This window comes from Trypanosoma theileri, assembly GCF_002087225.1.
Source record: "Trypanosoma theileri isolate Edinburgh chromosome Unknown TM35_Tth_12_V1, whole genome shotgun sequence".
Classification (NCBI taxonomy): Eukaryota; Euglenozoa; class Kinetoplastea; order Trypanosomatida; family Trypanosomatidae; genus Trypanosoma; species Trypanosoma theileri.
In genome coordinates, this window is record NW_021639854.1 from 341,932 (window position 1) to 355,792 (window position 13,861).

The window sequence follows — 13,861 nt, forward strand, 5'->3', positions numbered from 1 at the left end:
GCGCAACTGTTAATTATTTCTTTTTTTTCTTTTCTTACCTTCTTCTTCCTCTTCTGTTGATTGTCGTTACGGTTACAGAAAGAACGAAAGAAAGAAAGGAGTATTGAAAAGACTCTGAGGTCTCACTATTACAGTTTTCGAAGTGAAGATCCAGTGATCGTTATTATTATTATTATTATTATTATTATTATTATTATTATTATTTTGTATGGATGAGATGTGGTACGGGTTGTTGGACTATTATTACAACTCTCTCCCTATTCTTTTTTTGCTCTTTCTGTATTTCTCTTGTGAGAGATCTGTTTTATTTATTTAATTTCCGGGTTATGGGTAATATTTGTTTATTTCTTTCTTTCTGTTTTCTTTTTTTTCCTTCTTGGTTTAAAATATTACCCACTATTACGAATGAACTGTTCTTTCTTATTGCTATTATTATTATTCTTGGTATGATCGTTTCTTATTTCATTTTCTCTTTCTCTTTCTCTTTCTCTCTCTCTCTCTCATTACACACAAAAACTGTAAGCATTATTAGTGTTTCTAACAGTATATATATATATATATATATATATATATATATATATATAAAGTATTACAATCACAAGTAGTGTTCGCCTATTGAAAGTGAAAATATAAAATAAATCCAATCCAATCATGTCTGCTCCCCTCACTATTACTCCTAGTGATTCCTCATCCCATGGTTATTACGCCTCCTCTTCCTCTCTCACACTCGGCTTTGATAATGTAACAATGGTGCGGGATAAACATGTAGTGATTCAAAACGCCACTGGAATTATTTACGGTGGTCGACTCACTGCTGTTGTGAATTGCGGTGGAACTCAAAGTGATTCGTTTTTATTGGATGCCCTCGCCGGCCGTGAAGAGTGTGCGAGTGGGACAATTATGATGAATGGAATTCCCGTAGATGCCCCAGCGTATTTACACCGCACAACACTCATTGATGAGGAGTTTACGGCGTTTGAGGAACTCACCGTGCGGGAGAGTATTGAATACGCCGCATCTATGCGAGTTGCCAGTCAAGCCTACACGCCACAAGATATTATGGAGGCTCTTTCCCTCTCAGAAGTTTCTGATAAAATCGTACGAGATTGTTCTCTCTATGTACGACGTCGTGTTTCTCTTGGAAAGGAACTCTTATTAGATCCATTAGTACTTTGTTTTGATCAATTACTAGAAGGATTACGTACACATGAGGCACAAGAGTTTATGATTCTTCTTCGCCGTATTGCCGCACCCGCTGCAGCAGCACACACACGATCCTCTTTAGCTACAGTAAGTACAACTCGCACAAGTGTAGAGTTTCCCAGTTCATCGCCAATGTCTACACCGGAAGTGAGTACCATAACTCGAGGTATTCCGGAATCTTTAGTAATAGAAAGTAGTGGAGTGTTGCGAAGTAGTCAAGGGTTGGAATTAGCTGGACGATGTAGTGGTGGACGTATTGTGTTAGTATCTATGATTCAACCACGATGGGCCGTATTAAAATATGTGGATAATGTTATTTTATTTGAACGTGAACAATGTGTCTTTTGTGGAACTCTACAGGAACTCATCACAGCTATTGGGGCAAATCCCTCTTCAGGGGCTATGGAAAATGCGATCAGTTCATTATATAGATTAGCTTCTAATAGAGGAACATCATCTCTCGCAACGGCATTGGCGAGTTCAGGTAATGCGGAACGTGTACATCAAAAAGTAACACAATTCTTTCATAAATGTGCTTCTGGACAAGAAACATTAGAAGGTATGCCGTATTCTAGTCCTGGTGCGCATGTACGTTTATATTATATGTTTAAATATGCTTTTCTACAGATACGACATAATCTTTTAGTGGGAAGTGCTCTCTTTGCGTTACTGGTAATAGTAACAGTTGTCTTGGCGGCTGTGTATAATAGTCAGGAGGGACAAAGTGGAATGCAAAATCGAATTGGTATTATTTTCTTTCTTGTGAGTTCAACATTCCTTTATAGTATTCTTTCTTTAGATGGACAACGAAAAGAATATAAAAGTTTTCTTCGGCATCGTTCACATGGATATTATGGTACCTTAACATATTTAACCTATGCTGTTTTATATTGTGCGTTGGAGCGAGTTTTCTTTTTATCGTCTGTTGCTTTTGTTGCCTTTTGTGTTTCCAATATTGTGGGAAAGTGGGATTATTATCTTCCTATTATGAAACTCGTTCTTATTATTGGTGTGATGTCCTTTGCGAGTTATTTTGTAGTGTTTTTCTTTTGTACAGTGATATGGAGAAGACGTTTTGCCATGTTTGCCCTTTTTGCGGTTTACACACTGAACTTATTACTAGCAGGGATTATATTAAACCTTACTACACTTCCATTACCATTTCAATATATTTCCAATCTTTCTATTATACGATTGGCGTATGAATCTTCTATTCTCTCACAGTTTGTGGGTCATGACTTTGGTTGTGTGGAAGATAAAGAGACCATGTGTTATACGGGATCTCAATATGCAACTTTCTTAGGGTTTAGGAACTCACGGCAGTGGACGAATGTTGGAATTCTTGCGGGTATTGCTGGACTGTTGATTATGGGCTGTTTCTCGGCAATGCAGTGGTGCCACCCACCCCGTAAACGACGACACACAACACTGTAAATAGTCTTCATTTTAAAAATAGAAGAAGAAATAGTAGTAGTGTTTATATATATATATATATATATATATATATATATATATATATATATTTCTCTCTCTCTGTGTGTGGCTTGTCTTGATATTGATAGTGCCTATGAATTCTGTTTGTTGATATTAATATATAAATAATAATAATAATAATGATGATGATGATGTCGTTTTTGAGTTTCTTTTATATATATTTATGTATTGTTTATTTTACAGTGAGTGTGTGTGTTTTATTTGCACGGTATTTTCATTCTGAAGAAAAAAAAAGAGAGAAGAATGTGAACATTTTCCTATTTATTTATTTTTATTTTTTTTTCTGCTTACTAGTTGTACTCCTGTATAACTGAAAGGAAAGAAAAAAAGAAATAAAAAAAAAAGTAAAGTGGAGAACAGAACAGAATGAAAAGCATAAATGATGAAATTAAAAGGTTTTGATATTATCTCTAATGTATATATATCTACACATATGAAATACATATTTCTCTACTGTGTAATAAATTCTTCCTTCTTCTATTCATCACTCTCTCTATTAGTACATACATTATCCACCTAACTATATAGATAATAATAGATATAATAGATAGTAGATATTTATATCTATAATATTTATATAGATAGATAGATATATAGAGTATCTCTACTTAGAGGTATATAGGGTAAATGGGAGTATGGCGTGATCGTTGGCAGACCTGCTGCAGTGCGGTGAATATTCTCTGGACTGTAGGTGGCCGACTTCGCACAGTATATAATGGCTCAAAGAGTGAAGAAGAGCGGCGTAAAGATAGACGTACAACTCACATACGATTAACTATCTTTCTTATAGCTGTTGTGATGTTCGCAACGGTTGATTCTTACGGTGATGCTGGAGTGGCGCTTAGAAGTGTGATGCGTGGGGCACGTCGTCTTCTTCTACGTAAACAACCAGTGGAATCATAACGATGATTATAGCCTTATATATATATATATATATATATATATATATTCGGTTTTCCCTGTTTGTTTGTCTGTTTGCTTGTTAGTTTATTTTATTCGTTTCTCAGTTTAAGAGAGTCTCGCTCTCTGTTTTCATTTACATCACCTCAAAAACACAAAATGAGAAATGTAAATATACAAATAAAAAAAAATAATAAATATAAGATTGTGTATGTGTGTATACTTTTGTGAAGAAGACATCTGATGATTGTGTGCTCATATTTAAAGGGAATATAACCTCTATTCTTTTTTTTTTTTTATCTTCTTCTCATTTCACTCACATTCAAGCTGATTAAACCATATATATATATATATATATATATATATATATATATATAAACAAGAAGAAACAAAGAGAGATTGCCTACCAATATGACCAATAATAGAGGAACCGGTAAAGTGGAAACCCCCACAACTTTACGTTATCGACCCCCGTGGCTTGTTTTCATCCCTACATGTATTGCCTTTCTTCTTCTTAACTATTTAGCCTGGGGCGTTACCCCAAATGCGGAGGGCACAGATCTCCTTCCATCACCCACCGTGCTGGCCATGCGGGCGGAGAAGGAAATGGGATACAGTGAGAGATTTAACCTGCGACTCTTTATTGAGGATGATCTCATGCGGCATCTCTTTTATCTCAGTCGTTACTTTGGTGGAATGGATGGTGTTCGTGTGATTTGGCTCCTCGCGTGGCTTATTCACTGTATGGAAATAGGGATTGCTGTGCGTGTGTGTGTGGCCTGCCGGGCCCCAGTTGTGGTGTTTATCTTATATATATTACTAACGGCATTGGGCGGGGTATCGCAATTATCACCATTGCTGGCAGCCCGGGATGCGTATAGAGCCTTGCAGGGAAATGGAGTAGAGAAGAAGGAGAATAATAATAATAATAATAAAAAGAAGAGGAAATAATATCAATAATGATAAATGATAATAATGATAATAATAATAATAATAATAATAATAATAATAATAATAAACAGTATGAAAATGGGAATGGATGTAGCAATGTTTGTGTTTATGTTTGTTTGTTTGTTTTCCAGTTGCTCGAGGTAACGGGGAATGGTCATTAGAGACTTTTTTTCTTTTGGTGAACTTCAACAGTGAAATAAGAAAAAAAATGAAGAGAAATGAATGAAAAGTGTATGGGTATTATTATTATTATTATTATTATTATTATTGTTATTATTATTATTTGGTTAGCTCTTCTCTGGAGCTTATTTCTTTTTTTTTTCTATTATTTTACATTCTTTCACTCCTTCTCATTACATATTCAGTGATTATATTACTCTCCGACGTATTTTTTTCATTTCCTATATTGATACATATTTTTCTTTATTGTTTCTTTCTCTTTGTGAAGTATATACAAAGGTGCGTATATATATATTCTTTTTTTTCATTCTCTATATTTTTCTTTTTTCTATTCCCCCTTTTTCTTTTTTCCTTCATCTGACACATAAATAAAGCTAGACAGAAAGACAGAGATACATACTATATACACAGATATACACACATAATACACAGATATTCATATTCATATTCATATATATATATATATATATATATATATATATATATATATATAAACAGATAAAAAAAAAGAAAGAGGAAAGACTGTTGAGATTCACATTGTATAGTGTACTCCACAACGGCCGACTTCTCTCTTCACAACTTCACACAAACGGGTGGAGCCCCACCGTCGCTGCTGCAATTGCAGTTGCGCAAACCGGGTGTGCGGTACTCCGCGCCTGTTATTTCTCTTGCAGGCTGTACCGCCTATCAACAGGCCCGAGTACAGAATGAAGGGGCATTTCGTTTTCCAGCAGATCAACAACAATATCCAGAAGAAGAAGAAGAAAGATTAGAATTAGTTGAAGAACAACAACAGCAACAAGGAGAAGAACAATATTCACATATTTCACAACCATGGTCTGGTCTAGCCGCACCTCTTTTTACGGGGAATCACTTTACAACTGGAACCTTCCCACAGCATCACAGTATCTTAAATCCACAAACTCCACTGGGATTAAGAGAAGGTCCCAGAATTTCTCTTTTCAACACAACAACAACAGCACCGACTCGAACTCGAACAGCCACAACGACACTTTCAACAGGAAAACGTTCGAGTACAAATCAAAATATTGGAGAATGTATTATGGCTCTCATTGATAATAGTGCGAATGAAGTGGGTGTGGCCTTATGTCAACTTCCATCATTGGCCATTATTATTACACAATACGGCGATAGTGTGGCTTTTGCTAAAACTCTCTCTTTTCTCTTTTCCCGTAATCCTGTGGAGGTATTAGTACCAGACACAGCTGTAGATGGAAAGTTTGTACAAACATTACTTCGACATTTTCGTGATATTACTTTCACAGGTGTACAAAGACGTTCCTTTGATGAGGCACAAGGAGCCCATCGACTGTTGGAACTCATGTCTACAGATGAGGCCTGTTCAGAAGTAAGTAATATTGATCGATATCTCTGCGTCTCTGCCGCTAATGCTCTAATTGATTTTATAGAGTTTACATACAATTATACACTTCTTCCACACACAGTACGTGTACAGTATTTGGCATTAGAGAACTATATGGAGGTTTCACGACTCTCTGCACGGGCATTATATCTCATTCCATCAGGACCTTCACTACGTGGAAGATCCGGAATGATTTCACAACAACAACAAACAACAACACAGAATGATATGATAACAGGAAATACATCCGATCGTTATAATAGTACGGTTGGTAATAGTAATAGTAGAAGAAAAGCACGTAAAACTTTTTTTCGCTCCTCAGGAGATCAAAGAGAGAGTGCCCCACAACTACCATTAGTAGATGCTCTTCATCACACCATCACAAATGTAGGTAGACGTCTGTTAAGATCTACTGTTCTACAGCCATTACGAGATGCTGTTAGTATTGAATTACGGTATGATAGTGTGGAGTGGTTATTATATCATGAAGAGGCCCTCACTGCTCTTCGTTGTTCTCTACGGGCTCTTGCCGGAGATGATATTGAACGCGTTATTTCTAATTTCTCACAAGAGCCAAAAGTACAAACTGTGAAATCTATGCAATATCGTATAGATGCTGTGGTGGCTTTGTGGAAATTACTTGGCGCCGTTACAAAACTCTCTCACACATTACGTGCTGTGTTAGGGGAGGAAACAGAGGAATATGATAAATATGAAGAAAAGTGTTCTAAGGATGATTCCTCCTACAATTCCAGTGATGAAAATAATAATAATAATAATAATAATAATAATAATAATGGGTTTTCATGTGAGACTCAACCAGAACAGAAACGTCGAAGATATGATGGATCCCCAAAGAATCGTCAAACTTATCATCATCATCAGAGTCGACAGCGAACAGCCGTCAAACCTCCAAGTGGAGGGACCACACTTCTTCGTAAACTTCTTGAAACCTTAACGGTATGTCGGATGGAAGAGATATGTACAGAGATCGCACTCTATTTAGATGAGAGTGTTGTGCGGGTGACGGAACGTAATGAGCATCCACTCATTGGCACTACTTCCAATCCACGAGGAAAACGATTGGGTGGGGCGGTACTTCAAGTACAACAGTGTTTTGCGGTAAAACCTAATCTCAGTGGTACTTTAGATGCAGCTCGATATCAATACAGTCAAACCGTAGAAGCTATGTTTACATATGCAGAGGAATTAAAACAACAATATAATGTTGGTTCCTTACGTGTGGTGTATGATAATGTGCGGGGATATCATTTTTCATATGATGCTCGACATGAATGTAATGCCCCGGATTCTGTATTTCTGCAAAAGTATTCTGGTGGAAATCACTACGCCTTATATCATAGTAGCCGTATGATGATGACGACGATGATGATGGAAACACAGAAGGAACATGTAGAGAATAAAATGGAAAAGGAAAATAATATACATGGTAATAATAATAATAATAATAATAATAATAATAATAATAATAATAATAATAATAATACTTGTATGAATACAGCTACACCACTATATAATGAGTCTCTTAATCAAGATATTATGTTTACAAACAGTACAACCGGCTTCATACGATCTGGATACACCTCTCAACAACAAGATATAAATGAAGAGAATCTTCTTAATATTACGAAACATCAAGTACGTGGTAGACGAGTGACGTGTACAACAAAAGAAATGCTTATTTTTCGTCGTAATGCCGATGAGGCAGTAACGGAAATTCTTCAAACACAAGACAATCTTGTACGTTTTCTTATAGATTATCTTCGACAACGATTAGGAAAATTACAAGCCGTCTGTGATGCGGTGGCGATGTTAGATCTATTAGTGGCCTTTGCGGTCTATAGTCGATTAAATGCCTGTACACGACCAAAATTACTTAAACCCGATAAATTATTAGGGAGTTGTAGTGGAACTCACTTTACAGAAGCACGACATCCTGGTGGAATGACATTATCTCCCATCTCAACAAGTACAAGTACAACAAGAAGTACAGGAATGAATATCGCCGCTAATACGATTTGTTGGGATGTGAAAAGTGGTGTAAATGTATTATTAATAACAGGCCCAAATGCCTCTGGTAAAACAACACTTCTTCGACAAGTTGGTCAATTAATTACACTTGCACAATGTGGTTGTCTTGTACCCGCCAGCTCTGCGGCTCTTCAACCATGTGATCGTCTAATTGCTCATATGTTGTGTGATGATTTAGATGATGCGATGACTTCTGCCTTTGCAAAGGAAATGCGAGAATTGGCACATGTCTGTCAACATGCCACTCGATCTAGTGTGGTGTTAATAGATGAACTCGGCCGCCGTACGGCTGTTCGTGAGGGAACCGCCATTGCGTGGGCCACCGTAGAGTTTCTCATCTCAACAAGATGTCGAAGTGTATTCGTGACGCACTTTAGTAGACTCACACGACTTGCACTGCGAAGTGGTGGGGCTGTGCGGAATTTTCATCTCGCCGTAAGTACAGGGAAGGAAGATAATAATAATAATAATAATAATAATATTAGTAATAGTATTAGTAAAGTAGTGAAGACAACGTGTGCTTTGCGATTTGAATATCGTTTATTACCGGGACCTTCACAGGTGGATCACTATGGGTTGCGTCTCGCGGCTCGTGTGGGTTTTTTTCAACCAGCACTTCAGTTTGCAAAGGAACTGTTGCCGTTAATGAATGGAGAAGGAGAAACATTAGATGAAGGAGATCCTACTACTACTACTACTTGTAAACGCACATGTACAGAAAAAGAGATCTCTAATGTTGATACTGATACTGATACTGATGATGACAATAATAATAATAATAATAATAATAATATTGAGGGAAGTGTAATCATTGCTACTGAGTGTAGTAGCGATAGTGAAAGTGATAGTCAGACGAGCGTAAGAGGAATGAAAAGAAGAAGGAAGGATAAGGATATAAACAACATCAATAAGAATAATGATAATGATAACAGTACTGATGTTCCACCGAGATTTTCCTCTACCTCAGGTATATCAACTATTCCTCAAGTTAGTGAGGTTTTGGATAGCTCGGATTCTCTTCACAGATATTCTTCAGCTTTATAAAATGGAATTTACAGAAATATACACATGTGCATATGCATGTATATGTGAATTTAATTCCCCTTCTCAATGGGAGAAAGGGATGGGATGGGGTTGAGGTAAGGGATCTCTTTAAAAAAGAAAAAAAAAATGTTTTGTGGGAAATTTTGGTTTATTTCTGTTTGATAATAAACGACTGATAGAATCCTATATTCTCTCTTTAAAAATAAATTTTTGACAGATTGTTAATGCAAACTTCTTTATATATATTAGTGTTTTGTTTATTATTATTATTATTATTATTATTATTATTATTATTATTATTATTATTATTATTATTATTTCTAATTCTTTCTCTCTCTCTCTCTCTTCTATTTTATAGTGAATGAACCGCTATGGAGTAATGAGGCGCCTACAATCCCAAAGCCTTCGAGTTCTCACTATACTCCGCTACCACAGCACTACTGGAGATACTATTGATAATAGTAATAGTAATGAGAAGGAAAAGAACTGTTGTAGTTGTTATTCTTCTTCTTCCTCTTCTTCTTCTTCTTCTTTGGGAACTCATATCACCTCCATCATCCAGTATGATAATACGAAAAATATACCAATGCATAAAATGACTATGCGTGGACGTATGGAAGCCTCACGTATTCGTGGGAAACTTGCCTTTTTACATCTTCGTCAACCACCCTTTCACTCTATACAAGTTGTGGCCTCAGGTGGAAGTATTGTTCAAGTGGTAAAGGCCATCACACCAGAGTCTATTATTGAAGTAACGGGTATTATTAAACATGCTGAACGTCCAATCACATCTACAACGTGTGTACATTATGAACTTCATGCAGAAGAAATTCATGTGATTAGTCGATCTGCTACACCTCTTCCATTTCCATTAAAAGATTGGAATACCAAACTCGATACACGACTAAATCATCGAATTATAGATATGCGTACACCACTAACTGCTTCTATGATGCGTATAGTATCCGTCATTTGTCAGAGTTTTCGTAATGAATTACTTACAAATGACTTTGTAGAGATTCATACACCGAAACTCATTGGAACTGCCTCAGAAGGAGGAAGTGCGGTGTTTGGATTAGATTATTTTGGTCAATCTGCCTATCTTGCCCAATCACCTCAATTATATAAACAAATGTCTATCATGGGTGATGCTATGCGGGTATTTGAGATTGGTCCGGTATTTCGTGCGGAGAAGAGTCTCACACACAGACATCTCACAGAGTTTATTGGTTTAGATGCGGAGTTTGTGATTGCAAACGTCTATACAGAAGTATTGGATGTGTTGGAAACTATTATGTGTGGAATGCTTTATCATATTCAAAGTGAACATGCCGTATTACTACAACAGATTCAGGAATCATTAACTAAAATAGATGCCAATGAAAATACAAACTCCAACAATAATCCTAATAATAATAATAATAATAATAATAATAATAATAATAATAATAATAATAATAACAGTGAAGAAAAACAACAACAAAGTACATCACGACGTCATTTAACTTCTCCTCTTATTTGTGAAGTTTCTGCAGAGACGATAGCCACTTATGCTTTACCCGTAGATAATGGAACCATATCAAGAGAGGGAGCATCACTTGATAAATATAATGCACGTATTGGTAGTGGACCACGAAAAGTATTACGCCTCACCTTTGAAGATGCGGTACGACTCTTACACGATCACAATGTATGTGAACAAACGATAACAGATTTTACTCTTCCACAAGAACGTCGTCTTGGGGAATTAGTGTGGGAACGTTATGGTGTAGATATGTACATTGTAGATCAGTTCCCAAGTAGTACCAGACCTTTCTACACGATGCCACATCCATCTAAAGAAGGGGTAACGTGTAGTTTTGATATGTATATTCGCGGAGAAGAGATCTGCAGTGGGGCCCAACGTGTACATGATCCGATCTTATTATTAGAGAAGATTACACAACAAGGAACAGATCCAGCGGATATGAAAGATTACGTGGATGCCTTTCGATATGGGGCGTGGCCTCACGGTGGGTTTGGATTGGGATTAGAGCGGATTGCACTTTTCTTAGTTGGGGCAAAAGATATTCGTCAAGTCTCACTCTTTCCTCGAGATCCGAAACGTCTAACACCGTAATGGATTGATGGTGTGATAGATCATATATTTATTTTATTTTTTTTTTCTTTTTCTTAAATATATATCTGTTTGTGTGTATGTGTACGTTGATACTATATTGTATTTCTTTGGAAAGGGTTCTTATTCTTGTTATTATTGTTATTGTTGATTATGCGAGATTGTGCGCATTACATTTAGTCATTGCTTCTATATTCGTTATCTATCCTATATATATATATATATATATATATTACATAAATGAATGGCTGGGTGTCTATTTAACTGCGGGGATGTACCGTACTATATTATACTATACTCATTCCCCTTCACCTCTTCGGCAGTCAAATAGAAAAGAAAAGCGTAAATAGTACCAAACGGAAGAGCAGCAACAACAACGAAAAAAGGGTAACTACTACTAAATTAAAAAAAAAGAAACAAAAAACAAAGCAAGTAATCAAAAAAAAGAAATAATGTCAACAAGTGTTGAAACACGAATTGCAGCCCTTGCCTCGAGGTATACATCTATCGAGAAGAGTATTGAAGAGCTGCACAAAGCGTTAAAACGTATCACTACTTCTAATGATAATAATAATAACAATAATAATAATACCGCCACTCCAGCAGCAGCAGCAGCAGTATCAACATCACGGTATCGTGATCCGTGTGAATTAAAAGAACTGCAGCCGTGTGAGCGGGATACCCCACAAGTAGCGGCATTACGACAGTGGTGTTTAAAACATCATCTCTACAGTGCCGTTTTCCGTTGGGTTCCATCCGATTATTATCAACACTCACTACAATGGCGCCGTGATATTCTCGAGGCTAATTCTATTCAACATCTATGTAAGTCTATTGTACTGGAAAATACACATTGTATTCATAAAGATTGCAGTCACCGTGAGAACTCACGTTATTATATCATTGTTTACCCTTATACAGAGAAATTTGATGCTGAATTCGTTATGCGTTGTGTAAAAGATATGAATGAGGGATTGGGAAAAAAGAAATTTAATTTTCGCCTTGCAGATCCTGAAGTATCTCTGCATTTGACAGGATTCTCACATGGTGCTGTAGCTCCATTTGGTACAACCACTGAAATTCCAGTTATTTTAAGTGATCGCATTACACAATTATCACCGCCTGTATTTTGGATGGGTGGAGGTCATGTGGATTGTAAAGTACGCGTGGATGTGGAAGAGTTTCTGGAGGTTGTGAAACCCATTGTTGCGGCTATCACTACTCCACTAACAGCGGAGGAGTTGGAACACCTGGTGGATTAGAAGGGGGATTGTTTTTTTTTATTGTTAATGATGATCTTCTTCTTTTCTGTGTGTGTTTGTGTGTTTGTGTATAATGAATAACGAGAGGGTAATCTTTTGATAGACAGGGTATCATCATATGGATTATCTATCCCGAGAAAGGGAGAAAGAGAGAGAGAGGGGTCATGTTTTTTTTTTTTTTTTTTCTGTTTTTTTTATTTTCTCTTTTAAGCCTGCAGTCTCTTGCAGGAGTAAAACCCAAAAGAAAAAGGAAATTATCTTCATAATAATAATAATAAAGGTATGAACAGCGAGAGTGAATGACATTGTCGCGACGCCGACTTGTTTGTCCTCTTCTCATAGACATTGGTAGTAGCGGCACGATCACACTACCGTACTTTTATCACACCGTCTGCCCATGCCTGTATGAGGAATTACACAAATTATTAAAATACCGATATGAACAACAAGGATATTATTCACAAAAACAATCATTTCCACAGATATATAGAGAAAATCTTAACCATACATTCATAAAGACATTATTGCGTCCATGTGGATTCTCACAGGAACGTCCACTTCTGCAGCATGAAAGTTGGAAAGTGGCGTGGCAAACTTATTTGAATGCGGTTTCGCAACGTGGTCAAGTCTCTGCACCGGGTTTGGCTCCTATTTCATCCCATCTTCATAATAATAATAATAGTACAACTACTGAGAGGAAAAATAATAATGAACCCGATGCTTATGATCCTCTTCTAGGGACGTTATCACTTCCTATACCTGTATCTATACCTATTTCTAAAGATAGTATAAATGAAGAAACGACGACGACAACGATGATGGAATTCTTTCGAGTAGATGCCTTTATTCCTATTCATGTGCAGATGTACCATGTGATGCGTAGAGTTATGAATCCACTAGAAATGTGGGATATAATAGCTATAGGTATTGTAGTGCCAACCCATCAAACCGATTACTTTGTTAAAGCGGTAAGAAATATGCAGGAAAGTATAATAGACCAATCTTCTTCAAAACAAACTTTACCGAACATTTTACTCTACGACTCAAAGGGGCTTCAGTTTCGATTATAGTGAGGATTCGATTGTGTTGCTCTTGTTGTGTATTGTTTAATAAGGGGTGAATGCAAAAAAAAAAAAAAGAAAAAAAAAACGCAAACAGTAAAAAGGAAAAAAAAAATAGTGAGATAGAGATAAATAAGATAAAAGATTTATTGTCTCCTCAAGAAAAAAAAAAAAATCATGGTGATACTAATATATGTGTATATATATATATTTT

General features: G+C 36.4%; 6 protein-coding genes across 6 annotated transcripts; all 6 read left to right on the forward strand.

Moving 5' to 3' along the window:
• Positions 1 to 651: 651 nt before the first annotated feature.
• On the forward strand, positions 652 to 2,637 carry TM35_000122460 (ABC transporter; the record flags this gene model as incomplete). The annotated part of the gene is made up of 1 exon (XM_029025221.1): positions 652 to 2,637. The coding sequence occupies one exon, from the start codon at positions 652 to 654 to the stop codon at positions 2,635 to 2,637; it is 1,986 nt and encodes a 661-aa protein (XP_028883537.1).
• A 1,371-nt stretch (positions 2,638 to 4,008) lies between these two features.
• Positions 4,009 to 4,548, forward strand: TM35_000122470 (uncharacterized protein; the record flags this gene model as incomplete). Its single annotated transcript, XM_029025222.1, has 1 exon — positions 4,009 to 4,548. One exon carries the CDS (start codon positions 4,009 to 4,011, stop codon positions 4,546 to 4,548), a length of 540 nt encoding a protein of 179 aa, XP_028883538.1.
• A 1,243-nt stretch (positions 4,549 to 5,791) lies between these two features.
• On the forward strand, positions 5,792 to 9,208 carry TM35_000122480 (mismatch repair protein MSH4; the record flags this gene model as incomplete). Its single annotated transcript, XM_029025223.1, has 1 exon — positions 5,792 to 9,208. The coding sequence occupies one exon, from the start codon at positions 5,792 to 5,794 to the stop codon at positions 9,206 to 9,208; it is 3,417 nt and encodes a 1,138-aa protein (XP_028883539.1).
• Positions 9,209 to 9,569: 361 nt separating this feature from the next.
• Positions 9,570 to 11,327, forward strand: TM35_000122490 (aspartyl-tRNA synthetase; the record flags this gene model as incomplete). Its single annotated transcript, XM_029025224.1, has 1 exon — positions 9,570 to 11,327. The coding sequence occupies one exon, from the start codon at positions 9,570 to 9,572 to the stop codon at positions 11,325 to 11,327; it is 1,758 nt and encodes a 585-aa protein (XP_028883540.1).
• A 449-nt stretch (positions 11,328 to 11,776) lies between these two features.
• Positions 11,777 to 12,586, forward strand: TM35_000122500 (YbaK/aminoacyl-tRNA synthetase-associated domain-containing protein; the record flags this gene model as incomplete). The annotated part of the gene is made up of 1 exon (XM_029025225.1): positions 11,777 to 12,586. One exon carries the CDS (start codon positions 11,777 to 11,779, stop codon positions 12,584 to 12,586), a length of 810 nt encoding a protein of 269 aa, XP_028883541.1.
• Positions 12,587 to 12,885: 299 nt separating this feature from the next.
• On the forward strand, positions 12,886 to 13,656 carry TM35_000122510 (uncharacterized protein; the record flags this gene model as incomplete). The annotated part of the gene is made up of 1 exon (XM_029025226.1): positions 12,886 to 13,656. The coding sequence occupies one exon, from the start codon at positions 12,886 to 12,888 to the stop codon at positions 13,654 to 13,656; it is 771 nt and encodes a 256-aa protein (XP_028883542.1).
• Between the last annotated feature and the right edge of the window lie 205 nt (positions 13,657 to 13,861).